Source organism: Hyperoodon ampullatus, assembly GCF_949752795.1.
Source record: "Hyperoodon ampullatus genome assembly, chromosome: 4".
Classification (NCBI taxonomy): domain Eukaryota; kingdom Metazoa; phylum Chordata; class Mammalia; order Artiodactyla; family Ziphiidae; genus Hyperoodon; species Hyperoodon ampullatus.
Window position 1 is genome coordinate 140,473,671 of NC_136917.1, and position 27,089 is coordinate 140,500,759.

General features: G+C 39.6%; 1 protein-coding gene across 3 annotated transcripts in view; it reads right to left on the reverse strand.

Moving 5' to 3' along the window:
• Positions 1–13,170: 13,170 nt before the first annotated feature.
• The window catches only part of GHR (growth hormone receptor), a gene marked incomplete at both ends in the record, with an annotated part of 175,768 nt that continues 161,849 nt past the window's right edge, over positions 13,171–27,089 (reverse strand). For all 3 annotated transcript variants that reach the window (XM_079704019.1, XM_079704021.1, XM_079704020.1), the window contains one exon: positions 13,171–14,148. In XM_079704019.1, coding sequence (XP_079560145.1) covers positions 13,171–14,148 — 978 coding nt within the window. The remainder of the gene's footprint in view (positions 14,149–27,089) is intronic.

Sequence of the window (27,089 nt, forward strand, 5' to 3'; positions counted from 1 at the left end):
TCCTTTTAATGTGCTATTGGATTCTGTTTGCTAGTAGTTTGTTGGGGATTTTTTCATCTATGGTCATCAATGATATTGGCCTGTAGTTTTCTTTCTTTGTGACATCTTTGTCTGGTTTTGGTATCAGGGTGATGGTGGCCTCGTAGAAGGACTTTGGGAGTGTTCCTCCCTTTGCTATATTTTGGAAGAATTTGAGAAGGATAGGTGTTCGCTCTTGTCTAATTGTTTGATAGAATTCGCCTGTGAAGCCCTCTGGTCCTGGGCTTCTGTTTGTTGGTAGATTTTTAATCACAGTTTCAATTTCAGTGCTTGTGATTGGTGTGTTCGTATTTTCTATTTCTTCCAGGTTCAGTCTTGGAAGGTTGTGCATTTCTAAGAATTTGTCCATTTCTTCCAGGTTGTCCATTTTTTTGGCATAGAGTTGCCTGTAGTAATCTCTCATGATCCTTTGTATTTCTGTAGTGTCAGTTGTTACTTCTGCTTTTTCACTTCTAACTGTATTGATTTGAGTTTTCTCCCTTTTTACCTTGATGAGTCTGGCTAAGGGTTTATCAATTTTGTTTATCTTCTCAAAGAACCACCTTTTAGTTTTATTGATCTTTGCTATTGTTTCCTTCATTTCTTTTTCATTTATTTCTGATCTGATCTTTATGATTTCTTTCCTTCTGGTATCTTTGGGGTTATTTTGTTCTTCTTTTCTAACTGCTTTAGGTGTAAGGTTAGGTTGTTTATTTGAGATGTTTCTTTTTTTATTAGTTTATTTTATTATTTTTTTAACATCTTTATTGGAGTATAATTGCTTTACAATTGTGTGTTAGTTTCTGCTTTATAACAAAGTGAATCAGTTATCCATATACATATGTTCCCATGTCTGTTCCCTTTTGCGTCTCCCTCCGTCCCACCCTCCCTATCCCACCCCTCTAGGTGGTCACAAACCACGGAGCTGATCTCCCTGTGCTATGCGGCTGCTTCCCACTAGCTTTCTATGTTACGTTTGGTAGTGTATATATGTCCATGCCACTCTCTCACCTTGTCACAGCTTACCCTTCCCCCTCCCCATATCCTCAAGTTCATTCTCTAGTAGGTCTGTGTCTTTATTCCCGTCTTACCCATAGGTTCTTCATGACCTTCTTTTTTTCCCCTTAGATTGCATATATATGGGTTAGCATACGGTATTTGTTTTTCTCTTTCTGACTTACTTCACTCAGTATGACAGACTCTAGGTCCATCCACCTCACTACAAATATCTCAATTTCGTTTCTTTTCATGGCTGAGTAATATTCCATTGTATATATGTGCCACATCTTCTTTATCCATTCATGCAATGATGGACACTTAGGTTACTTCCATGGCCTGGCTATTGTAACTAGAGCTGCAATGAACACTGTGGTACATGACTGTTTTTGAATTATGGTTTTCTCAGTGTATATGCCCACTAGTGGGATTGCTGGGTCGTATGGTAGTTCTATTTTTAGTTTTTAAGGAACTTCCATACTGTTCTCTATAGTGGCTGTATCAGTTTACATTCCCACCAAAGGTGTAAGAGTGTACCCTTTTCTCCGCACCCTTTCCAGCATTTATTGTTTCTAGAGTTTTTGATGATGGCCATTCTGAGTGGTGTGAGATGATATCTCATTGTAATTTTGATTTGCATTTCTCTAATGATTAATGATGTTGAGCATTCCTTCATGTGTTTGTTGGCAACCTATATATCTTCTTTGAAGAAATGTCTATTTAGGTCTTCTGCCCATTTTTGGATTGGGTTGTTTGTTTTTTTATTATTGAGCTGCATGTGTGCTTGTAAATTTTGGAGATTAATCCTTTGTCAGTTGCTTCATTTGCAAATATTTTCTCCCATTCTGAGGACTGTCTTTTGGTCCTGTTTATGGTTTCTTTGCTGTGCAAAAGCTTTTAAGTTTCATTAGGTCCCATTTGTTTATTTTTGTTTTTATTTCCATTTCTCTAGGAGGTGGGTCAAAAAGGATCTTGCTGGGATTTATGTCATAGGGTGTCTGCCTATGTTTTCCTCTAAGAGTTTGATAGTGTCTGGACTTACATTTATGTCTTTAATCCAGTTTGAGTTTGTTTGTTTATTTTATTAATTTATGTATCTTTATTGGAGTATAATGGCTTTACAATGGTGTGTTATTTTCTGCTTTATAACAAAGTGAATCAGTTATACATATACATATGTTCCCACATCTCTTCCCTCCTGCGACTGCCTCCCTCACACCCTCCCAATCCCACCCCTCCAGGAGATCACAAGGCACCGAGCTGATCACCCTGTGCTATGCGGCTGCTTCCCACTAGCTATCTACCTTACATTTGGTAGTGTATATATGTCCATGCCTCTCTCTCGCTTTGTCACAGCTTACCCTTCCCCCTCCCCATATCCTCAAGTCCATTCTCTAGTAGGTCTGTGTCTTTATTCCTCTCTGACCCTTAGATTCTTTAGCTCAATTTGGTTTCCTTTTATGGCTGAGTAATATTCCATTGTATATATGTGCCACATCTTCTTTATCCATTCATCCGATGATGGACACTTAAGTTATTTCCATCTCCTGGCTATTGTAAATAGAGCTGCAATGAACACTGTGCTAAATGACTCTTTTTGAATTATGGTTTTCTCAGGGTATATGCCCACTAGTGGGATTGCTGGGTCATATGGTAGTTCTATTTCTAGTTTTTAAGGAGCTTCCATACTGTTCTCCATAGTGGCTGTACCAATTCACATTCCCACCAGCAGTGCAAGAGTGTGTCCTTTTCTCCACACCCTCTCCAGCATTTATTGTTTGTAGGTTTTTTGATGATGGCCGTTCTGACTGGTGTGAGATGATATCTCATTGTAGTTTTGATTTGCATTTCTCTAATGATTAATGATGTTGCGCATTCGTTCATGTGTGTGTTTGCAATGTGTATAGCTTCTTTGGAGAAATGTCTATTTAGGTCTTCTGCCCATTTTTGGATTGGGTTTTTTGTTATTGAGCTGCATGAGTTGCGTATAAATTTTGGAGATTAATCCTTTATCAGTGACTTCATTTGCAAATATTTTCTCCCATTCTGAGGGTTGTCTTTTGGTCCTGTTTATGGTTTCCTTTGCTGTGCAAAAGCTTTTAACTTTCATTAGGTCCCGTTTGTTTATTTTTGTTTTTATTTTCATTTCTCTAGGAGGTGGGTCAAAAAGGATCTTGCTGTGATTTATGTCATAGAGTGTTCTGCCTATGTTTTCCTCCAAGAGTTTGATAGTGTCTGGCCTTACATTTAGGTCTTTAATCCATTTTGAGCTTATTTTTGTGTATGGTGTTAGGGAGTGTTCTAATTTCATACTTTTACAGGTACCTGTCCAGTTTTCCCAGCACCATTTATTGAGGAGGCTGTGTTTCCTCCACTGTGTATTCTTGCCTCCTTTATCAAGGATAAGGTGACCATATGTGCGTGGGTTTATCTCTGGGCTTTCTATCCTGTTCCATTGATCTATATTTCTGTTTTTGTGCCAGTACCATACTGTCTTGATTATTGTAGCTTTGTGGTATAGTCTGAAGACAAGGAGCCTGATTCCTCCTGCTCCGTTTTTGTTTCTCAAGATTGCTTTGGCCATTCGGGGTCTTTTGTGTTTGCATACAAATTGTGAAATTTTTTGTTCTAGTTCTGTGAAAAATGCCAGTGGTAGTTTGATAGGGATTGCATTGAATCTGTAGATTGCTTTGGGTAGTAGAGTCATTTTCACAGTGTTGATTCTTCCAGTCCAGGAACGTGGTATATCTGTCCATCTATTTGTATCATCTTTCATTTCTTTCATCAGTGTCTTATAATTTTCTGCATACAGGTCTTTTGTCTCCCTAGGTAGGTTTATTCCTAGATATTTTATTCTTTTTGTTGCAATGGTAAATGGTAGTGTTTTCCTCATTTCACTTTCACGTTTTTCATCGTTAGTGTATAGGAATGCCAGAGATTTCTGTGCATTAACTTTGTATCCTGCTGCTTTACCAAATTCATTGATTAGCTCTAGTAGTTTTCTGGTAGCATCTTTAGTATTCTCTATGTAGAGTATCATGTCATCTGCAAACAGTGACAGCTTAACTTCTTTTCCAATTTGGATTCCTTTTATTTCTTTTCCTTCTCTGACTGCTGTGGCTGAAACTTCCAAAACTATGTTGAATAATAGTGGCGAGAGTGGGCAACCTTGTCTTGCTCCTGATCTTAGTGGAAATGGTTTCAGTTTTTCACCATTGAGAACGATGTTGGCTGTGGGTTTGTCAAATATGGCCTTTATTATGTTGGGGAAAATTTCCCTCTATGCCTACTTTCTGCAGGGTCTTTATCATAAATGGGTGTTGAATTTTGTCACAAGCTTTCTCTGCATCTATTGAGACGATCATATGGTTTTTCTCCTTCAATTTGTTAATATGGTGTATCACGTTGATTGATTTGCGTATATTGAAGAATCCTTGCATTCCTGCGAGAAACTCAACTTGATCATGGTGTATGATCCTTTTAATGTGCTATTGGATTCTGTTTGCTAGTAGTTTGTTGGGGATTTTTTCATCTATGGTCATCAATGATATTGGCCTGTAGTTTTCTTTCTTTGTGACATCCTTGTCTGGTTTTGGTATCAGGGTGATGGTGGCCTCATAGAAGGACTTTGGGAGTGTTCCTCCCTTTGCTATATTTTGGAAGAATTTGAGAAGGATAGGTGTTCGCTCTTGTCTAATTGTTTGATAGAATTCGCCTGTGAAGCCCTCTGGTCCTGGGCTTCTGTTTGTTGGTAGATTTTTAATCACAGTTTCAATTTCAGTGCTTGTGATTGGTGTGTTCGTATTTTCTATTTCTTCCAGGTTCAGTCTTGGAAGGTTGTGCATTTCTAAGAATTTGTCCATTTCTTCCAGGTTGTCCATTTTTTTGGCATAGAGTTGCCTGTAGTAATCTCTCATGATCCTTTGTATTTCTGTAGTGTCAGTTGTTACTCCTGCTTTTTCACTTCTAACTGTATTGATTTGAGTTTTCTCCCTTTTTATCTTGATGAGTCTGGCTAAGGGTTTATCAATTTTGTTTATCTTCTCAAAGAACCACCTTTTAGTTTTATTGATCTTTGCTATTGTTTCCTTCATTTCTTTTTCATTTATTTCTGATCTGATCTTTATGATTTCTTTCCTTCTGCTAACTTTGGTGTTTTTTGTTCTTCTTTCTCTAATTGCTTTAGGTGCAGGGTCACGTTGTTTACTCGAGATGTTTCTTGTTTCTTAAGGTGGGATTGTATTGCTATAAACTTCCCCCTTGGAAGTGCTTTTGCTGCGTCCCATAGGTTTTGTGTCGTTGTGTCTCCATTGTCATTTGTTTCTAGGTATTTTTTTAATTTCCTCTTTGATTTCTTCAGTGATCACTTTGTTATTGAGTAGTGTATTGTTTAGCCTCCATGTGTTTGTGTTTTTTACAGATCTTTTCCTTTAATTGATGTCTATTCTCATAGCATTGTGGTCGGAACAGATACTTGATACAATTTCAATTTTCTTAAATTTACCAAGGCTTGATTTGTGACCCAAGATATGATCTATCCTGGAGAATGTTCCATGAGCACTTGAGAAAAATGTGTATTCTGTTGTTTTTGGATGGAATGTCCTATAAATATCAACTAAGTCCATCTTGTTTAATGTATCATTTAAAGCTTGTGTTTCCTTATTTATTTTCATTTTGGATGATCTGTCCATTGGTGAAAGTGGGGTGTTAAAGTCCCCTACTATGAGTGTGTTACTGTCGATTTCCCCTTTTATGGCTGTTAGTATTTGCCTTATGTATTGAGGTGCTCCTATGTTGGGTGCATAAATATTTACAATTGTTATATCTTCTTCTTGGTTCGATCCCTTGATCATTATGTAGTGTCCTTCTTTGTCTCTTGTAAGAGTCTTTATTTTAAAGTCTATTTTGTCTGATATATGAATTGCTACTCCAGCTTTCTTTTGATTTCCATTTGCATGGAATATCTTTTTCCATCCCCTTACTTTCAATCTGTATGTGTCTCTAGGTCTGAAGTGGGTGTCTTGTAGACAGCATATATATGGGTCTTGTTTTTGTATCCATTCAGCCACTCTGTGTCTTTTGGTGGGAGCATTTAGTCCATTTACATTTAAGGTAATTATTGATATGTATGTTCCTATTCCCATTTCCTTAATTGTTTTGGGTTCGTTATTGTAGTTCTTTTCCTTCTGGCTTCTTTCTTGCCTAGAGAAGTTCTTTTAGTATTTGTTGTAAAGCTGGTTTGGTGGTGCTGAACTCTCTCAGCTTTTGCTTGTCTGTAAACGTTTTAATTTCTCCATCAAATCTGAATGAGATCCTTGCTGGGTAGAGTAGTCTTGGTTGCAGGTTTTTCTCCTTCATCACTTTAATTATGTCCTGCCACTCCCTTCTGGCTTGTAGAGTTTCTGCTGAGAGATCAGCTGTTAACCTGATGGGGATTCCCTTGTGTGTTATTTGTTGTTTTTCCCTTGCTGCTTTTAATATGATTTGTGTTTCACTTTTGACAGTTTGATTAATATGTGTCTTGGTGTATTTCTCCTTGGATTTATTCTGTATGGGACTCTCTGTTCCTCCTGGACTTGATTAACTATTTCCTTTCCCATATTAGGGAAGTTTTCAACTATAATCTCTTCAAATATTTTCTCAGTCCCTTTCTTTTTCTCTTCTTCTTCTGGAACCCCTATAATTCCAATGTTGGTGCGTTTAATGTTGTCCCAGAGGTCTCTGAGACTGTCCTCTGTTCTTTTCATTCTTTTTTCTTTATTTTGCTCTGCATCAGTTATTTCCACTATTTTATCTTCCAGGTCACTTATCCGTTCTTCTGCCTCAGTTATTCTGCTATTGATCCCATCTAGAGTATTTTTCATTTCATTTATTGTGTTTTTAATCGATGCTTGATTCATCTTTAGTTCTTCTAGGTCCTTGTTAACTGTTTCTTGCATTTTGTCTATTCTATTTCCAAGATTTTGGATTTTGGAAATAGAATCTTGGATCATCTTTACTATCATTATTCTGAATTCTTTTTCAGGTAGAGTGCCTATTTCCTCTTTATTTCTTAGGTCTGGTGGGTTTTTATCTTGCTCCTTCACCTGCTGTGTGTTTTTCTGTCTTCTCATTTTACTTATCTTACTGTGTTTGGGGTCTCCTTTTTGCAGGCTGCAGGTTCGTAGTTCCCGTTGTTTTTGGTGTCTGTCCCCAGTGGCTAAGGTTGGTTAAGTGGGTTGTGTAGGCTTCTTGGTGGAGGAGACTAGTGCCTGTGTTCTGGTGGATGAGGCTGGATCTTGTCTTTCTGGTGGACATGTCCACGTTTGGTGGTGTATTTTGGGGTGTCTGTGGACTTTTTATGGTTTTAGGCAGCCTCTCTGCTAATGGGTGGGGTTGTGTTCCTGTCTTGCTAGTTGTTTGGCATAGGGTGTCCCGCACTGTAGCTTGGTGGTCGTTGAGTGAAGCTGTGTGCTGGTGTTGAGATGGAGATCTCTGGAAGATTTTCGCCATTTGATATTATGTGGAGCTATGAGGTCTCTTGTGGACAAGTGTCCTGAAGTTGGCTCTCCCACCTCAAAGGCACAGCACTGACTCCTGGCTCAATTTGGGATGATTCGTTGTCTATTCATGTATTCCACAGATGCAAGGTACATCAAGATGATTGTGGAGCTTTATTCCGCTGCTTCTGGGTAGGGCAAAGCGGAGAGATTCCCGCACAGAGGAGCGGTGCCAAGCAGCACTCACCAGTCTGAGAGTCTTGTCTGCTTTCCCGTCAGGGTGGGTGGCACTGGAAGCTGAGGCTTGGGCTTCAGTCGGAGCGCAGGGAGATGACTGGGTCTGGCGGCGTCAACACAGCCTGAAGGGGCTAATGAGCCACAGCTAGCCGGGAGGGAGTCCGGGAAAAAGTCTGGACCTGCCGAAGAGGCAAGAGACTTTTTCTTCCCTCTTTGTTTCCTGGTGCGTGAGGAGGATTAAGAGTGCTGCTTAAAGGAGCTCCAGAGGTGGGCGCGAGCTGCGGCTGAAACCGCGGACCCCAGAGACGGGCGTGGGATGCTGGGGCTGCTGCCGCTGCCACGAGGCTTGTGTGCGAGGGCAAGTCACTGTCCACGCCCCCTTTCCAGGGTGCCTGTGCAGCCCGTCACTGCCGGGGTCCCGGGATCCAGGAATGGCTTCCCTGGGAGAACGCACGGTGCGCCTCGGGCTGGTGCAATGTCACGCCGGCGTCTCTGTCCTTTGTCTCTTGCAAGAGTTTTTAAAGTCTATTTTGTCTGAGATGAGTATAGCTACACCAGCTTTCTTTTGATTTCCATTTGCAATGAATAGCTTTTTCCATCCCCTCTCATTGTCCGTATGTGTTCTTAGATCTGAAGTGGGTCTCTTGTAGACAGCATATATATGGGTCTTGTTTTTGTATCCATTCAGGTAGTCTGTGACTTTTGGTTGGAGCATTTAATCCATTTACATTTAACGTAATTATTGATATCTATGTTCTTATTGACATTTTGTTAATTGTTTTGTATTTGTCTTTGTAGGTCTTTTCCCTTCCTTTCCTCTTCTCTTCTCTTTTGTGATCTGATGGCTAAATTTACTGTTGTGTTTTTGTTCCTTATTTTTTTTTTGTTTGTGTATCTAATGTAGATTTTTGGTTTGTGGTTACCATGAGGTTTTGATATAGCAGTCTATATTATAAAGAAGATTGTTTTATGTTGCTGGTCTTTTAATTTCAAATGCATGTCCAATATCCTGCATTTGTACTCTCCTCTTCTCATGATTGCTGGTTTTGATATCATATTTTTTGTGTGGATGATTTCCTACCTTTATATTTGCCTTTTCCTTTTGTAATATTCTTGTTTTTAGTTGTGGCCTTTTTTTTTTTTCACCTAGAGGAGTTCCTTTAGCATTTGTTGCAAAGCTGGTCTGGTCTGGTGGTGCTGAATTCTCTTAGCTTCTCATTTTTGTAAAGCTTTTGATTTCTCCATCAAATCTGAACAAGAGCCTTGCTGGCTAGTGTATTCTTGGTTGTAGTTTCTTCCCTTTCATCACTTTAAATATATGGTGTCACTCCTTTCTGGCCTGCAATGTTTCTGCTGAAAAATCAGCTGATAACCTTATGGAAGTCCCCTTGTATGTTATTTGTTTCTTTTCCCTTGTTGCTCTTAGTGTTTTCACTTTGTCTTTAATTTTTGTCAGTTTGATTACTCTGTGTCCCAGCATGTTCCTCCTTGGGTTTATCCTGCCTGGGACTCTCTGGGCTTCCTGGACTTGGGTTACACTTTCCTTTCCCATGTTAGGGAATTTTTCAGCTATTGTATATTCAAATATTTACTCAGGTCCTTTCTCTCTATCTTCTCCTTCTGGGACTCCTATAATGTGAATGTTGGTGCATTTAATGTTGTCTCAGAGGTCTCTTAGATTGTCCTCATTTCTTTTCATTCTTTATTCTGTTCCACAGCAGTGATTTCCACCATTTTGTCTTCCAGTTCACTTATATATTCTTCTGCTTTATTTATTCTGCTATTGATTCCTTTTAGTGTATTTTTCATTTCAGTTGTTGTATTGTTCATCTATGTTTGTTCTTTAGTTAAGTCTTTATTAAATATTTCTTGTATCTTCCTGGTCTGTGCCTTTATCTTTTTCTGAGATCTTGGTTCATCCTTACTATCATTACTCTGAATTATTTTTTGGGTAGATTGCCTGTCTCCACTGAGTTGTTCTTCTGGGATTTTATCTTGTCTCTTTCTCTGGGATATAGTCCTCTGCTGTCTCATTTTGTCTTTCTGTGATTGTGGTTTCCATTCCACAGCTTGCAGGGTTGTAGTTCTTCTTGCTTCTGCTGTCTGCCCCCTTGTGGATGAGGCTGGTCTAAGGGGCTTGTGCTGGTTTCCTGGTGAGAGGGACTGGTCCCAGCCCACTGGTGGGCGGAGCTGGGTCTTGTCCCTCCTGTGGGCAGGGCCATGTTAATGGGTGTGTTTAGTGGCCAGCTGTGGGCTTTAGGAAGACTTTAGGCAGCCTGTTTGCTGATGGGTGGGGCTGTGTTCCCACCCTGTTGGTTGTTTGGTCTGAGGCATCCCAGCACTAGAACCTATGGGCTGTTGGGTGGGGCCAGGTCTTGTTGAGAAAATGGTGGCCTCCAGGAGGGCTTATGCCAATGAGTACTACCCAGAACTACTGCCACCAGTGTCTTTGTCCACACAGTGAGTCACAGACACCCCCTCACACACCCCACCCCCCTCCACAGGAGACCCTCCAATACCAGCAGGTAGGTCTGGCCCAGGGTCTTATGAGGTCACTCTTTTTCCCCTGTGTCCTGGTGCTCATGAGACCTTCTGTGTGCCCTCCAAGAGTGGAATTTCTGCCTCCCCCAGTTCTGTGGAAGTCTTGCAGTCAAACCCTGCTGGTCTTCAAAGCCAGGTGCTCTTGGGGCTCCTTTTCCCAATGCCAGACCCCCAGCCTGGGTAGCGTGACGTGGGACTCACAACTTTCACTCCTGTGGGAGAGCCTCTGTGATACAATTATTTTCCAGTTTGTGCGCTGCCCACCTGGTGGGTATGGGATTTTATTTTATCGTGATTGCACCCTTCTTGGAGTTGGAGCCTCCAATGGGGGAATCTCTGCTTCATGGCTTTACTGTTCTTAGGCTCCTACACAACCTACCTAACCAGCTTCCCTCCAAGCCGTGACTTCTTATTGGCTTCCCATTATGACAAGGAGCTAGTCTGACAAACAGACTTATTCTAATGTGTGAATGGTAGAGGGAGAGCTGTTTACCCCTCCCTTCTTTCTAGGCAGCATGCTCAAGCTCTCCCCACTTCACAAACACCCCCACATGCATCATGTATGCTTTGATGCATCCAAAATATGGCTCTAAGCATCCAGGCAAGCCAGCAGGATATTTTTGAGCTGGGCTCGTGTTTATTCAAAAAAAAAAAAAAAAAAAAAAAGGGAAGGAGCTGTCTCCTCTGCTCTATATTTCAGCACAGAACAAAAATCTTCACACACATTGCTACTGTGTTTAAACCAACTGTGCTATGCTCCCCTTACAAGGAGAAGAACTGAGTATGCAGTCTGATTTAGGATGCTTTTCCTGTGGGTGTTTGACAATAGAAGCATACCATCACAAATCCAAGAAAATAAATTTATTAAACTTTGAAGGAAAAAAATCCACAGACATAAAGAAAGTTAAATATAAACTGCAGGACACAACTAGTCATACTAGTGAATAATGGCTTGTGTGGCCAGCAAAGTACCAAAATGACATTCGGAGACCGATTGAGGTATTTAGCTATTTTTGGCTATAGAAATGTTGTCAGCCTATTGTGAAATAGTAAGATAGTTTTCCCAACACACAGTTTTAAGTTGAATTAGGTTCTACATTGATGAAACTGTCTATGAATCTAAATTATGTAGCTCTTAGAGAAAACCGTAGCAGCAAGGTAGCAGAATATCTATTAAACATCTATTACAAAGTAACATGTTGAACTTTAAACACCCAATTCTAGCTTTTCACTGTCCTTCCTGCAAGAAAGAGGGAATTTTAAATTGCCAACCATTAAGCTTGTTTCCTAAAAAGGTATGGCAAGTACTAAAGTTAAAGCTAACTTTAAAGTTTTATTAACCTTTAAAAAATACTTAAGTGAGAAGCATTCTTGAGTGAGATGAGTCTTCTCTTTTTGAACAAACCTTTTGAGGAGCAATCCCAATGCTCCTATGAATGATGTTTAGGTTATTAAGATATTGAACAATAACTTATAATTTACTCAGGCTGCTTCTTTTTCTTCTGACTACCCGCTTTAAGGCCAATCCACTCAGAGGGGAAGTAAAAAATGATGAAACTTCTTTTATTACTTTAAATAAATCCTATAAAAGATTTGGTAAGGAAGAAACTTTCTGCTATGGGTTTAAATAAATTTTTTAGTTATCTTCGGGATTTAAAATCTTGTTTTTTCTTTTTTTTGCTACCATGAATAATTAGTATGTGTCTGGCTATAGGCTGTGAAAGAAAAACCTTTTTCTTGAACTTTTATTCCATGATCTGGTTAACTTCACTTCGACCAGCTTCAACTTACAAAATGCTTCTTGTACCTATTCCTTCCTTAGGTAAATATGAACTAAGAGACACTGTGGCCGAGGTTCTAAGGCTTGACTCTCATGATCTGAGTGCACTAAGAAGCTCCTTCCCTGTGCACTGCAGTGATTAAGCATTCTGGGTCAACAGGAACCAGCTATGATTTCTATTCTCTTAGTATGCAGTGCTCTGACATGAACCAAAACTTGGGTAAGAAAAGGCTTTTTGTTCATTTGTGTTGTGGGTTTTTTTTTTTTTTTTTTGGTTCATGATAAGTTGACCTGTGCAAACATTTTAAAGTTTTCTAAGTTAACAAATATCTGTTTACAAATTCAGATAAGATGAACACATTCCAATAATGCAGCTAACTACAATCATTTTAGAATCATTTAAAGAGTTTTAGGAGGTATAAAAAGGGCCTCGTAAAAAACTAGTTTTCCTTCAGGTGCATTGACCAAAGCATTAAACCAGCTTTAGACTGCAGTTACTACATTCTTTAGATGGGTCGGCATGAGCTACAGTACACCGTGTATAGTGTAATAGAAAATAGCCATGCTTAAAGTGTAAATTATTAAAAATACCTTTATCCATTTTATGTCAAAATAAATGTTTTACATATCCAAACTATTTCTTGTCTTCTTACCTATAATTTTAGTTCCCAATTATTTAAAAAAATTAGCCTGTGCTATGATTTGCATTCAATCGTCCTGAACTGCAAAAGCCACCTGATTTTTCGCTTTTTCAAAAAGCATGATTAACTATAGATTAAAAAATGTAGCCATTCAATGCTTAGTAGCACAAAATTAACACCCACAATAACAAGACAATCACTGCCACTAAACAGTCTTTGAGACAATTCTTTAAAATATTTACAATTCACAACAAGAATATCTATCTGATGAAGGGTTCTTCTTCTTTTTCTTTAATATCATGTTTCAACATTTCAGGAAAAGCCATTTAGAATCCGTATCCCCCATCCTCAACTCCCACCCCCCTCCAAAAAAGGTTTAAACTTTGTTTTGGTTTATGCATTCATGCCCTAGTCAACTCTTTGCTAGAGTAAATAGGTAACTCATTAAATATGTAGCTCATGGGAAATCGAAGAAAAGCTACGGCATGATTTTGTTCAGTTGGTCTGTGCTCACGTAGCCACATGACGAGAGAAACTCTTTGTCAGGCAAGGGCAGGGCAGTTGCATTGAGTACGAGGCCCTGTGGAGATTGTACTATATGAATGGAGGTATAGTCTGGGACAGGCATCTCAGAACTTGGAACACGTTCTGCTGTTCCAGACCTCCCAGCAGTAGTGGTAAGGCTTTCCGTGGTGATGTAAATGTCTTCCTGGTTAAAGCTTGGCTCTACATGTGATTCAACTTCGACATGAGGGGCCAGGGCGATGCACTTTTTAGCATCTGCCTCACAGAAGTAGGCGTTGTCCATGATGAAGTTTGCTTGGCAGGGTGAGACCACTTCTGGATGCATGTCACACTGGGAGATCCCAGCCTTATTCTTTTGGCCCGGGGAAAGGACCACACTCCCTGCTGGTGTAATGTCACTTACCTGGGCATAAAAGTCGATGTTTGCCAATGAACTTGGATTGCTGAGCTGCTGCTGTGTATGGCCAGCTTGATGAGTTGACTCAGTTCTGCCAATAAGAAGTGATCTTGGTTTGTTTTCCTCTCCTAGGATAACACTGGGCTGCTGGCTAGCAGGGGCAGCATCATTAGAAGGTGAGTTATTTAGATTCTTCTGGTCAAGGCACAAGCGATCTGCTTCCCCTTTTAACCTTTGTGGCTGAGCAACCTCTGAGGTACCATCACACATGTCACTGGCATTGAAATCAGTCTCCAGAATGTCAGGTTCATAACAGCTGGTACGTCCAGAGTCGTCATCCTTTGCCCCAAGGATATTAAGTGATTTTTCATGGTCATTGCTTAGAAGTCTGTCTGTGTCTGATCCTTCAGTCTTTTCATCGGGGTCATCAATATCTAGCTCAATAAATTCAACCCAAGAGTCGTCATTGTAGAATTCGTGTTTATAGTTGTCATGAATGGCTAAGATTGTGTTCACCTCTTCTAATTTTCCTTCCTAGGAAATAGAAAATGAAGATCTATGAAAAGAAACTCACAACAATTAAGTGATATAATAAATAACATTCAGAGCCTAATTAGTAACAAAACCATATAACAAATACATTAGTGAAGAACTTTTCTTTCTTTCTTTCTTTTTTTTTTTGCGGTACACGGGCCTCTCACTGTTGTGGCCTCTCCCATTGCGGAGCACAGGATCCGGACGCGCAGGCTCAGCGGCCATGACTCACTGGCCCAGCCGCTCCGTGGCATGTGGGATCTTCCCGGACTGGGGCATGAACCCATGTCCCCTGCATCGGCAGGCGGACTCTCAACCACTGCGCCACCAGGGAAGCCCTCTTTCTTTCTTTTTAAAAATTCTTTTCTATTATGGTTCATCACAGAATACAAAACATAGTTCTCCATGCTATACAGCAGGATGTTGTTGTTTATCCATTCCATATATAATAGCTTGTATCTGCTAACCTCAACCTCCCACTCCATCCCTCCCCTAACCCTCTCCCCCTCGGCAACCACAAGTCTGTTCTCTATGTCTGTGAGTCTGTTTTTGTTTCATATGTAGATAGGTTCATTTGTGTCATATTTTAGATTCCACATATAAGTGATATCGTATGGTATTTGTCTTTCTCTTTGACTGCACTTAGTATGATAATCTCTAGTTGCATCCATGTTGCTGCAAATGGCATTATTTCATTCTTTTTTATGGCTGAGTAGTATTCCATTGTATATATGTACCACATCTTTTTTATCCATTCATCTGTCGATGGGCATTTAGGTTGTTTCTATGTCTTGGCTATTGTGAATAGTGCTGCTGTGAACATAGGGGTGCATGTATCTTTTTGGATTAGAGTTTTGTCTGGATATATGCCTAGGAGTGGGATTGCTGGATCATATGGTAATTCTATTTTAGTTTTCTGAGGAACCTCTATATTGTTTTCCACAGAGGCTGTACCAACTTACATTCCAACAGTGTAGGAGTGTTCCCTTTTCTCCACACCCTCCCCAGCATCTGTTATTTGTAGAGTTAATGATGGCCATTCTGACTGGTGTGAGGTGGTACCTCATTGTAGTTTTGATTTGCATTTCTCTAGTAATTAGCAATGTTGCGCATCTTTTCATGTGCCTATTGGCCATTTGTATTTCTTCTTTGGAGAAATGTCTATTTAGGTCTTCTGCCCATTTTTGGATTGGGTTGTTTGTTTTTTTGTTGAGTTGTATGAGCTATTTGTATATTTTGGAAATAAAGCCCTTACTGGTCTCATTGTTTGCAAATACTTTCTCCCATTCTGTAGGTTGTCTCTTTGTTTATGGTTTCTTTCGCTGTGCAAAAGCTGGTAAGTTTGATTAGGTCCCATTTGTTTCTTTTTGTTTTTATTTCTATTGCTTTGGGAGACTGACTTAAGAAAACATTGGTATGATTTATGTCAGAGAATGTTTTGCCTATGATCTGTCCTAGGAGTTTTGTGGTGTCATGTCTTAAGTCTTTAAGCCACTGTGAGTTTATTTTTATTTATTTATTTATTTTTTAAATTTTTTATTAGTTTCTGCTTTATAACAAAGTGAATCAGTCATACATACACATCTGTTCCCACATCCCTTCCCTATTGCGCCTCCCTCCCTCCCACCCTCCCTATCCCACCCCTCCAGGCAGTCACAAAGCACCGAGCTGATCTCCCTGTGCACTGCGGCTGCTTCCCACTATCTATCTACCTTACGTTTGGTAGTGTATATATGTCCATGCCTCTCTTTCGCTTTCTCACAGCTTACCCTTCACCCTCCCCATATCCTCAAGTCCGTTCTCAAGTAGGTCTGTGTCTTTATTCCTGTTTTACCCCTAGGTTCTTCATGACATTTTTTTTTTTTAAATTCCAGATATATGTGTTAGCATACGGTATTTGTCTTTCTCTTTCTGACTTACTTCACTCTGTATGACAGACTCTAGGTCTATCCACCTCATTACAAAGAGCTCAGTTTCGTTCCTTTTTATGGCTGAGTAATATTCCATTGTATATATGTGCCACATCTTCTTTATCCATTCATCCGATGATGGACACTTAGGTTGTTTCCAGCTCTGGGCTATTGTGAATAGAGCTGCAATGAACATTTTGGTACATGTCTCTTTTTGAATTATGGTCTTCTCAGGGTATATGCCTAGTAGTGGGATTGCTGGGTCATATGGTAGTTCTATTTTTAGTTTTTTAAGGAACCTCCATACTGTTCTCCATAGTGGCTGTACCAATTCACATTCCCACCAGCAGTGCAAGAGTGTTCCCTTTTCTCCACAGCCTCTCCAGCATCTACTGTTCCCAGACTTCTCGATGATGGCCATTCTGACCGGCGTGAGGTGATATCTCATTGTAGTTTTGATTTGCATTTCTCTAATGATTAATGATGTTGAGCATTCTTTCATGTGTTTGTTGGCAGTCTGTATATCTTCTTTGGAGAAATGCCTATTTAAGTCTTCTGCCCATTTTTGGATTGGGTTGTTTGTTTTTTTGCTATTGAGCTGCATGAGCTGTTTATAAATTTTGGAGATTAATCCTTTGTCAGTTGCTTCATTTGCAAATATTTTCTCCCATTCTGAGGGTTGTCTTTTGGTCTTGTTTATGGTTTCCTTTGCTGTGCAAAAGCTTTGAAGTTTCATTAGGTCCCATTTGTTTATCTTTGTTTTTAGTTCCATTTCTCTAGGAGGTGGGTCCAAAAGGATCTTGCTGTGATTTATGTCATAGAGTGTTCTACCTATGTTTTCCTCTCAGAGTTTGATAGTTTCTGGCCTTACATTTAGGTCTTTAATCCATTTTGAGCTTATTTTTGTGTATGGTGTTAGGGAGTGATCTAATCTCATACTTTTACATGTCCCTGTCCAGTTTTCCCAGCACCACTTATTGAAGAGGCTGTCCTTTCTCCACTGTACATTCCTGCCTCCTTTATCAAAGATAAGGTGGCCATATGTGCGTGGGTTTATCTCTGGGCTTTCTATCCTGATCCACTGATCTATCTTTCTGTTTTTATGCCAGTACCACACTGTCTTAATTACTGTAGCTTTGTAGTATAGTCTGAAGTCAGGGAGCCTGATTCCTCCAGCTCCGTTTTTCGTTCTCAAGATTGCTTTGGCTATTCGGGGTCTTTTGTTTTTCCAAACAAATTTTGAAATTTTTTGTTCTAGTTCTGTGAAAAATGCCAGTGGTAGTTTGATAGGGATTGCATTGAATCTGTAGATTGCTTTGGGTAGTAGAGTCATTTTCACAGTGTTGATGCTTCCAGTCCAGGAGCATGGTATGTCTCTCCATCTATTTGTATCCTCTTTAATTTCTTTCATCAGTGTCTTATAATTTTCTGCATACAGGTCTTTTGTCTCCTTAGGTAGGTTTATTCCTAGATATTTTATTCTTTTTGTTGCAATGGTAAATGGGAGTGTTTTCTTGATTTCATTTTCAGATTTTTCATCATTAGTGTACAGGAATGCCAGAGATTTCTGTGCATTAATTTTGTATCCTGCTACTTTACCAAATTCATTGATTAGCTCTAGTAGTTTTTCGGTAGCATCTTTAGGATTCTCTATGTATAGTATCATGTCATCTGCAAACAGTGACAGCTTTACTTCTTCTTTTCCAATTTGGATTCCTTCTATTTCCTTTTCTTCTCTGATTGCTGTGGCTAAAACTTCCAAAACTAGGTTGAATAAGAGTGGTGAGAGTGGGCAGCCTTGTCTTGTTCCTGATCTTAGTGGAAATGGTTTCAGTTTTTCACCATTGAGGACAATGTTGGCTGTGGGTTTGTCATATATGGCCTTTATTATGTTGAGGAAAGTTCCCTCTATGCCTACTTTCTGCAGGGTTTTTATCATAAATGGGTGTTGAATTTTGTCAAAAGCTTTCTCTGCATCTATTGAGATGATCATATGGTTTTTCTCCTTCAACTTGTTAATATGGTGTATCACATTGATTGATTTGCGTATATTGAAGAATCCTTGCATTCCTGGAATAAACCCCACTTGATCATGCTGTATGATCCTTTTAATGTGCTGTTGGATTCTGTTTGCTAGTATTTTGTTGAGGATTTTTGCATCTATGTTCATCAGTGATATTGGCCTGTAGTTTTCTTTGTGACATCCTTGCCTGGTTTTGGTATCAAGGTGATGGTGGCCTCGTAGAATGAGTTTGGGAGTGTTCCTTCCTCTGATATTGTTTGGAAGAGTTTGAGAAGGATGGGTGTTAGGTCTTCTCTAAATGTTTGATAGAATTCGCCTGTGAAGCCATCTGGTCCTGGGCTTTTGTTTGTTGGAAGATTTTTAATCACAGTTTCAATTTCAGTGCTTGTGATTGGTCTATTCATATTTTCTATTTCTTCCTGATTCAGTCTTGGCAGGTTGTGCATTTCTAAGAATTTGTCCATTTCTTCCAGGTTGTCCATTTTATTGGCATAGAATTGCTTGTAGTAATCTCTCATGATCTTTTGTATTTCTGCAGTGTCAGTTGTTACTTCTCCTTTTTCATTTCTAATTCTATTGATTTGAGTCTTCTCCCTTCTTTTCTTGATGAGTCTGGCTAATGGTTTGTCAATTTTGTTTATCTTCTCAAAGAACCAGCTTTTAGTTTGGTTGATCTTTGCTATTGTTTCCTTCATTTCTTTTTCATTTATTTCTGATCTGATCTTTATGATTTCTTTCCTTCTGCTAACTTTGGGGGTTTTTTGTTCTTCTTTCTCTAACTGCTTTAGGTGCAGGGTCAGGTTGTTTACTCGAAATGTTTCCTGTTTCTTAAGGTGGGATTGTATTGCTACAAACTTCCCCCTTAGAACTGCTTTTGCTGCGTCCCATAGGTTTTGGGTCGTCGTGTCCCCATTGTCATTTGTTTCTAGGTATTTTTTAATTTCCTCTTTGATTTCTTCAGTGATCACTTCGTTATTGAGTAGTGTATTGTTTAGCCTCCATGTGTTTGTATTTTTTACAGATCTTTTCCTGTAATTGATGTCTAGTCTCATAGCATTGTGGTCGGAAAAGATACTTGATACAATTTCAATTTTCTTGAATTTACCAAGGCTTGATTTGTGACCCAAGATATGATCTATCCTGGAGAATGTTCCATGAGCACTTGAGAAAAATGTGTATTCTGTTGTTTTTGGATGGAATGTCCTATAAATATCAACTAAGTCCATCTTGTTTAATGTATCATTTAAAGCTTGTGTTTCCTTATTTATTTTCATTTTGGATGATCTGTCCATTGGTGAAAGTGGGGTGTTAAAGTCCCCTACTATGATTGTGTTACTGTCGATTTCCCCTTTTATGGCTGTTAGTATTTGCCTTATGTATTGAGGTGCTCCTATGTTGGGTGCATAAATATTTACAATTGTTATATCTTCTTCTTGGATCGATCCCTTTATCGTTATGTAGTGTCCTTCTTTGTCTCTTCTAATAGTCTTTATTTTGAAGTCTATTTTGTCTGATATAAGAATTGCTACTCCAGCTTTCTTTTGATTTCCATTTGCATGGAATATCTTTTTCCATCCCCTTACTTTCAATCTGTATGTGTCTCTAGGTCTGAAGTGGGTCTCTTGTAGACAGCATATATATGGGTCTTGTTTTTGTATCCATTCAGCCACTCTGTGTCTTTTGGTGGGAGCATTTAGTCCATTTACATTTAAGGTAATTATTGATATGTATGTTTCTATTCCCATTTCCTTAATGGCTTTGGGTTCGTTATTGTAGGTATATTCCTTCTGTTGTGTTTCTTGCCTAGAGAAGTTCCTTTAGCATTTATTGTAAAGCTGGTTTGGTGGTGCTGAACTCTCTCAGCTTTTGCTTGTCTGTAAATGTTTTAATTTCTCCATCAAATCTGAATGAGATCCTTGCTGGGCAGAGTAATCTTGGTTGCAGGTTTCTCTCCTTCATCACTTTAATTATGTCCTGCCACTCCCTTCTGGCTTGTAGAGTTTCTGCTGAGAGATCAGCTGTTAACCTGATGGGGATTCCCTTGTGTGTTATTTGTTGTTTTTCCCTTGCTGCTTTTAATATGATTTCTTTGTGTTTAATTTTTGACAGTTTGATTAATATGTGTCTTGGCGTATTTCTCCTTGGATTTATTCTGTATGGACTCTCTGTGCCTCCTGGACTTGATTAACTATTTCCTTTCCCATATTAGGGAAGTTTTCAACTATAATCTCTTCAAATATTTTCTCAGTCCCTTTCTTTTTCCCTTCTTCTTCTGGAACCCCTATAATTCGAATGTTGGTGCGTTTAATGTTGTCCCAGAGGTCTCTGAGACTGTCCTCTATTCTTTTCATTCTTTTTTCTTTATTTTGCTCTGCATCAGTTATTTCCACTATTTTATCTTCCACCTCACTTATCCGTTCTTCTGCCTCAGTTATTCTGCTATTGATCCCATCTAGAGTATTTTTCATTTCATTTATTGTGTTTTTAATCGATGCTTGATTCATCTTTAGTTCTTCTAGGTCCTTGTTAACTGTTTCTTGCATTTTGTCTATCCTATTTCCAAGATTTTGGATCATCTTTACTATCATTATTCTGAATTCTTTTTCAGGTAGACTGCCTATTACCTCTTCATTTGTTAGGTCTGGTAGGTTTTTATCTTGCTCCTTCACCTGCTGTGTGTTTTTCTGCTTTCTCATTTTGCTTATGTTACTGTGTTTGGGGTCTCCTTTTTGCAGGCTGCAGATTCGTAGTTCCCATTGTTTTTGGTATCTGTCCCCCGTGGCTCAGGTTGTTTCAGTAGGTTGTGTAGGCTTCCTGGTGTGGGGGACTAATGCCTGTGTTCTGGTGGTTGAGGCTCGATCTTGTCTTTCTGGTGGACAGGTCCACGTCTGGTGCTGTGTTTTGGGGTGCCTGTGGCCTTATTATGTTTTTAGGTAGCCTCTCTGCTAATGGGTGGGGTTGTGTTCCTGCCTTGCTAGTTGCTTGGCATAGGGTGACCAGCACTGTAGCTTGCTGGTCGTTGACTGAAGCTGGGTGCTGGTGTTGAGATGGAGATCCCTGGGAGATTTTCGCTGCTTGATATTATGTGGAGCTGGGACGTCTCTTGTGGACCCGTGTCCTGAGGTTGGCTCTCCCACTTCAGAGGCACAGCACTGACTCCTGGCTGCAGCACCAAGAGCCTTTCATCCACCCAGCTCAGAATAACAGTGAGAAAAATTAGAAAGAAAGAATTAGTAGAAGAAAGAAAGAGAGAGGGAAAGAAAGGAAGAAGGGAAGAAAGGAAGGAAGGAAGAAAGAAAGAAAGGAGGGAGGGAGGAAGGATGGAAAGAAAGAAGGAAAGAAAGGAGGGAGGGAGGGAGGAATGAAAGCAAAAGGAAGAGTGAATGGAAGAAGGGAGGGAGGGAGGAAGGAAAGAAAGAAAGACAGGAGGGAGGGAGGAAGGAAAGAAAAAGAAAGTGGAAAGAAGAAGGGTGGGAGGGAGGGAGGGAGGAAAGAAAAAGAAAGAAGGAAAGGAGGAGCGGAGGGAGGGAGGGAGGAAGGGAAGGTAGGAAGAAAAGAAAGAGCAGGTAAAGTAAAATAGAATAAAGTATGAAATATAGTAGCGTTATTAAAATTAAAAAGTAATTATTGAAAAAAAAAAACACGGACCGATAGAACCCTGGGACATATGGTGGAAGCAAAGCTATACAGAGAGAATCTTACACAGAAGATTACACATACACATTCACAAAAAGAGAGCAGGGGGAAAAATCAAAAATCTTGCTCTCCAAGTCCACCTCCTCAATTTGGGATAATTCGTTGTAAAAAGAGGAAAAGGGCGAGAAGTCTGAAATCTTGCTAAGTCCACCTCCTTAATTTGGGATAATTCGTTGTAAAAAGGGGGGAAAGTCTTAAATCTTGTCCTCAAAGTCCACTTCCTCAATTTGGGATGATTCGCTGTCCATTCATACACTCCACAGACGCAGGGCACATCAAATGGACCGTGGAGCTTTAATCCACTGCCTCCGAGGCTGCACAGAGAGATTTCCCTGTCTCTTCTCTGCTCTCACAACTCCCGGGTCTCAGCCTTGGACCTGGCCCCGCCTCTGCGCGTAGGTCGCCGGAGGGCGTCCGTTCTTCGCTCAGACAGGACGGGTTTAAAGGAGCTGCTGATTCGGGGGCTCTGGCTCACTCAGGCAGAGGGGAGGGAGGGGAATGCCCTCTCCTGGCGCACCAGGCAACAAAAGGGAAAAAAGTCTCTTGCCTCTCCGGTAGCTCCAGACCCTTTCCTCGGACTCCCTCCGGGCTAGCACTAACCCCTTCAGGCTCTCTTCCTGCCGCCAGCCCCAGTCCTCTCCCTGCGCTCCGACTGAAAGCCGATACCCGAGCCTCAGCTCCCAGCCCCGCCCGCCCCGGCTGCGAGCAGACAAGCCTCTCGGGCTGGTGTGTGCCTGAGGGCACCGATCCTCTGTGCCAAAATCTCTCTGCTTTGCCCTCCGCACCCCTGTTGCTGTGCTCTCCTCCGCTACTCCGAAGCTTTCCCCCTCCGCCACCTGCAGTCTCCGCCCGCGAAGGGGCCTGTAGTGTGTAGAAACCTTCCCTCCTTCACGGCTCCCTCCCACTGGTGCAGGTCCCGTCCATATCCTATTGTCTCTGTTTATTCTTTTTTTTCTTTTGACCTACCCAGGTATGTGGGGAGTTTCTTGCCTTTTGGGGGGTCTGAAGTCTTCTGTCAGCGTTCAGTAGGTGTTCTGTTGGAGTTGTTCCACGTGTAGATGAATTTCTGATGTATCTGTGGGGAGGAAGGTGATCTCCGCGTCTTACTCTTCCGCCATCTTTCCCACCGTGAGTTTATTTTTATGTATGGTGAGAGGGTATGTTCTAACTTCATTGATTTCCATATGGCTGTCCAAATTTCTCAGCACCACTTGTTGAAGAGACTGTCTTTTTCCTATTGTATATTCTTGCCTCCTTTGTTGAAGATTGACTATAGGTGTGTGGGTTTATTTCTGGGCTCTCTATTCTGTTTAATTGACCTATATGTCTGTTTTTTGTGCCAGTACCCCTGTAGCTTTGTAGTATTGTCTGAAGTCTGGGAGGGTTATGCCTCCTGCTTTGTTCTTTTTCTTCAGGATTGCTTTAGCAATTCTGGGTCTTTAATGGTTCCATATAAATTTTAGGATTATTCTAGTTCTGTGAAAAATGTCATGGGTAATTTGATAGGGACTGCATTAAATCTGTAGTTTGCTTTGGGCTGTATGACCATTTTAACAATGTTAATTCTTCCAATCCATGAGCATGGGATATCTTTCCATTTCTTTGACTCACCTTCAGTTTCCTTTATTAATGTTTTATAGTTCTCAGCTTATAAGTCTTTTACCTCCACAGTCAGGTTTATTCTTAAGCATATTTTATATTTTGGGGAGAGATTTTAAATAATATTGTTTGTTTACATTCCCTTTCTGATATTCTGTTGTTAATGTAAAGAAATGCAACCGGTTTCTATATGTTAATCTTGCATCCTGCTACCTTGCTGAATTCGCTTATTATATCTAGTAGTTTTTTTGTGGATTCTTTAAGGTTTTCTATATAGTATCATGTCATCTGCATATAACGACAATTTTGCCTCTTCCCTTCTAATATGGATACTTTTTATTTCTTGTGTGATTGCTGTGGCTAGGACTTCCAATACTATGTTAAATAGAAGAGGCAAGAGTGGGCATCCTTGTCTTGTTCCAGATTTTAGCGGGAAGTCTTTCAGCTTTTCACCATTGAGTATTATATTGGCTGTGGGTTTGTCATAAATAGCTTTTATTATGTTGAGATATGTTGCCTGTGTACCCACTTTGGTAAGAGTTTTTATCATGAATGGATGTGGAATTTTGTCAAATGCTCTTTCTGCATCTCTTGAGATGATCATGTGGTTTTTGTCTTCTCTTTTGTTTATGTGATGTATCACATTGATTTGTGTATGCTGAACCATGCTTGTGAACTTGGGATGACTCTTGGTCATGGTGTATGATCTTTTTTATGTGTTGTTGGATTTTTTTTTTTTTTTTTTTTTTTTTTGCGGTATGCGGGCCTCTCACTGTTGTGGCCTCTCCCGTTGCGGAGCACAGGCTCCGGATGCGCAGGCCCAGCGGCCATGGCTCACGGGTCCAGCCGCTCCGCGGCATGTGGGATCTTCCCAGACTGGGGCACGAACCCGTGTCCCCTGCATCGGCAGGCGGACTCTCAACCACTGCGCCACCAGGGAAACCCACGTGTTGTTGGATTTTGTTTGCTAATATTTTGTTGAGAATTTTTGTGTCTATATTCATCAAAGATATTGGCCTGTAATTTTCTTTTTTGGTGGTGTCTTTGTCTGGTTTTGGTATCAGGGTGATGGTGGCTTCATACAATGTCTTTGGGAGTGTTCCCTCCTCTTCAATTCTTTGGAAGAGTTTGAGAGGACTGGTGTGAGTTCTTCTTTGTATGTTTGGTAGAATTTGCCTTTGAAGCCATCTGGTCTTGGACTTTTGTTTGTAGGGAGTTAATTACATATTCTATTTCACCTTTAATGATTGGTCTGTTCAAATTATCTACTTCTTGTTGATTCAATCTTGGTGGGCTGTATGTTTCTAGAAACTTGTCCTTTTCTTCTAGGTTGTTGAATTTGTTGAGATATAATTGGTCATAGCGTTCCCTTGTGGTTTTTGTATTACTGTGGTATCAGTTGTTATGTCTCCTTTTTCATTTCTTATTTTGTTTATTTGGGTTCTCTCTCTTTTCTTCTTGGTGAGCCTGGCTAGAGGTTTTTCAATCTTGTTTACCCTTTCAAAGAACCAGCTCTTGGTTTTATTGATTTTTTCTATTTTTTATATCACTATTTTATTTATTTCCTCTCTGATCTTGATTATTTCCATCCTTCTGCTGATTTTAGGTTCTGTTTGTTCTTTTTCTACTTCTTTTAACTGGTAGATTAGGTTGTTTATCTGAGACTTTTCTTGTTTTTTTGAGGAAGGCCTGTATCACTATGAACTTCCCTCTAGGAACTGCTTTGGCTGCATCCCATAGATTTTGTACAGTGTTGTCTCCATGGTAATTTTTCTCAAGGTATTTTTTAATTTACTCTTTGATTTCCTTGTTGACTGATTGGTTTTTTAGTAGCATATTGTTTGGTAATCATTTTTTTAGTAGCATATTGTTTAGTAGTCATTTTCTTTTTCTGTGGTTGATTTCTAGTTTCATGCTGCTGTGATCAGAAAAGATGCTTGAGATAATTTCTATACTCAAGTTTGTTGAGGTCTGTTTTGTACCCTAGTATATGGTCAATCCTACAGAATGTTCCATGTGCATGCGAAAAGAATGTATATTCTGTTTTTTTGGATGTAATGTCCTAAAAATATCAATTAGGTCTAACTGTTCTATTGTATCATTTAGGATCTCTGTTGCCTTATTTCCTTTCTAGAAGATCTGTGCACTGATGTGAGTGGGGTGTTAAAGTCTCCTACTATTATTGTATTCCTGTCAAGTTCTCCCTTTATGTCTGTTAGTATTTGTTTTATGTATTTGGGTGCTCCTATATTAGGTGCATATATGTTGATGAGTGTAAAAGTGTCCTTCTTTTTCTTTATGGCCTTTGTTTTAAAGTCTATTCTGTCTGATATGTGTATTGCGATCCCCACTTTGTCATTTCCATTTGCATGAAATATCTTTTTCCATCTCCTCACTTTCAATCTGTGTCCTTTGCTCTAAAGTGGGTCTCTTATAGGCAGCATATTGTAGGCTCTTGTTTTATTTGGTCCAATCTTCCTCTCTGTGTCTTTTGATTGGAGCATTTAGTGCATTGACATTAAGGTAATTATTGATAGATATGTATTTATTGCCATTTTAAGCCTTGCTTTCCTGTTGATTTTTTATTTGTTCTTTGTCCCTTTTTTTCTTTTTGTTTTTCCCTTTTGTGGTTTGGTGATTTTCTTTTGTATTGTACTTCTCTTCTTTTTGGTTTTTGTGAGTCTGTTGTATGTTTTTGATTTGTGGTTACCTTGTTTCTCAAGTATGTAAACCCCATCCTATAGCTACTGATACTTGCCTTAGACTGGCAATCATATAGGCTCAAACACATTCTAGGAAATGATAAAAAAAAAAAAAAAACCCTACACTTTCTTACTCTTCTCCCCCACATTATATGATTTTGATGTCCTCTTTTACATCTTCGTGTTCATCCTTTTGCTGTTCACTGTGGTTATCATAAATTTCACAGAAATTTATTTTGATTTTTTTAAATTCGTGTACTGGCTTATTTAGGTGATGTTCTTTCCAATTGTGATTTTCTCTTTCCTATATATTCTTACTTCTTTTCTATTTACAGAAGACCTTAAAATATTTCCTTTAGGATAGGTTTAGTATTGCTGTATTCTTTTAGTTTTTGCTTGTCTAAGAAATTCTTTCTCGCTCCTTCTATTGTAAATAATAATCTTGCTGGGTAGAGTATCCTAGGTTGCAGTTTTTTCCCCTTCAGGACTTTGAATGTATCTTGCCACTTCCTTCTGGCCTGCAAAGTTTCTGTACAGAAATCAGCTGATAGCCTTATGTGGGTTCCCTTGTAATTAACTTTTTCTCTTGCCTTTAGAATCCTCTCTTTAACTTTTGCCATTTTAATTATAATCTTGGTGTAGGTCTGTTTGGTTTTACCTTGTTTGGGACCCTCTGTGCTTCCTGTACCTGGATATGTTTCTTTCTTTACGTTTGGGAAGTTTTCAGCTTCCCAAATACATTTTCAATACCCTTTTCTCTTTCTTCCCATTCTGGGGTCTCTATTATGCATAGATTGGCATGCTTTATATTATCCCATAGGTCTCTTATATTGCTTTCATTTTTTTTTTCATTTGCCTTTCTGTCTGCTGTCTTGATTAGGTGATTTCCATTATTCTACCTTCCAGGTCATTTACTCATTTTTATGTATTATTCATTCTGCTATTCATTGCCTTTAGTTCAGTTTTCATCTTGGCAAATGAGTTTAAAATTTTTTTTGGTTTCTTTTTATA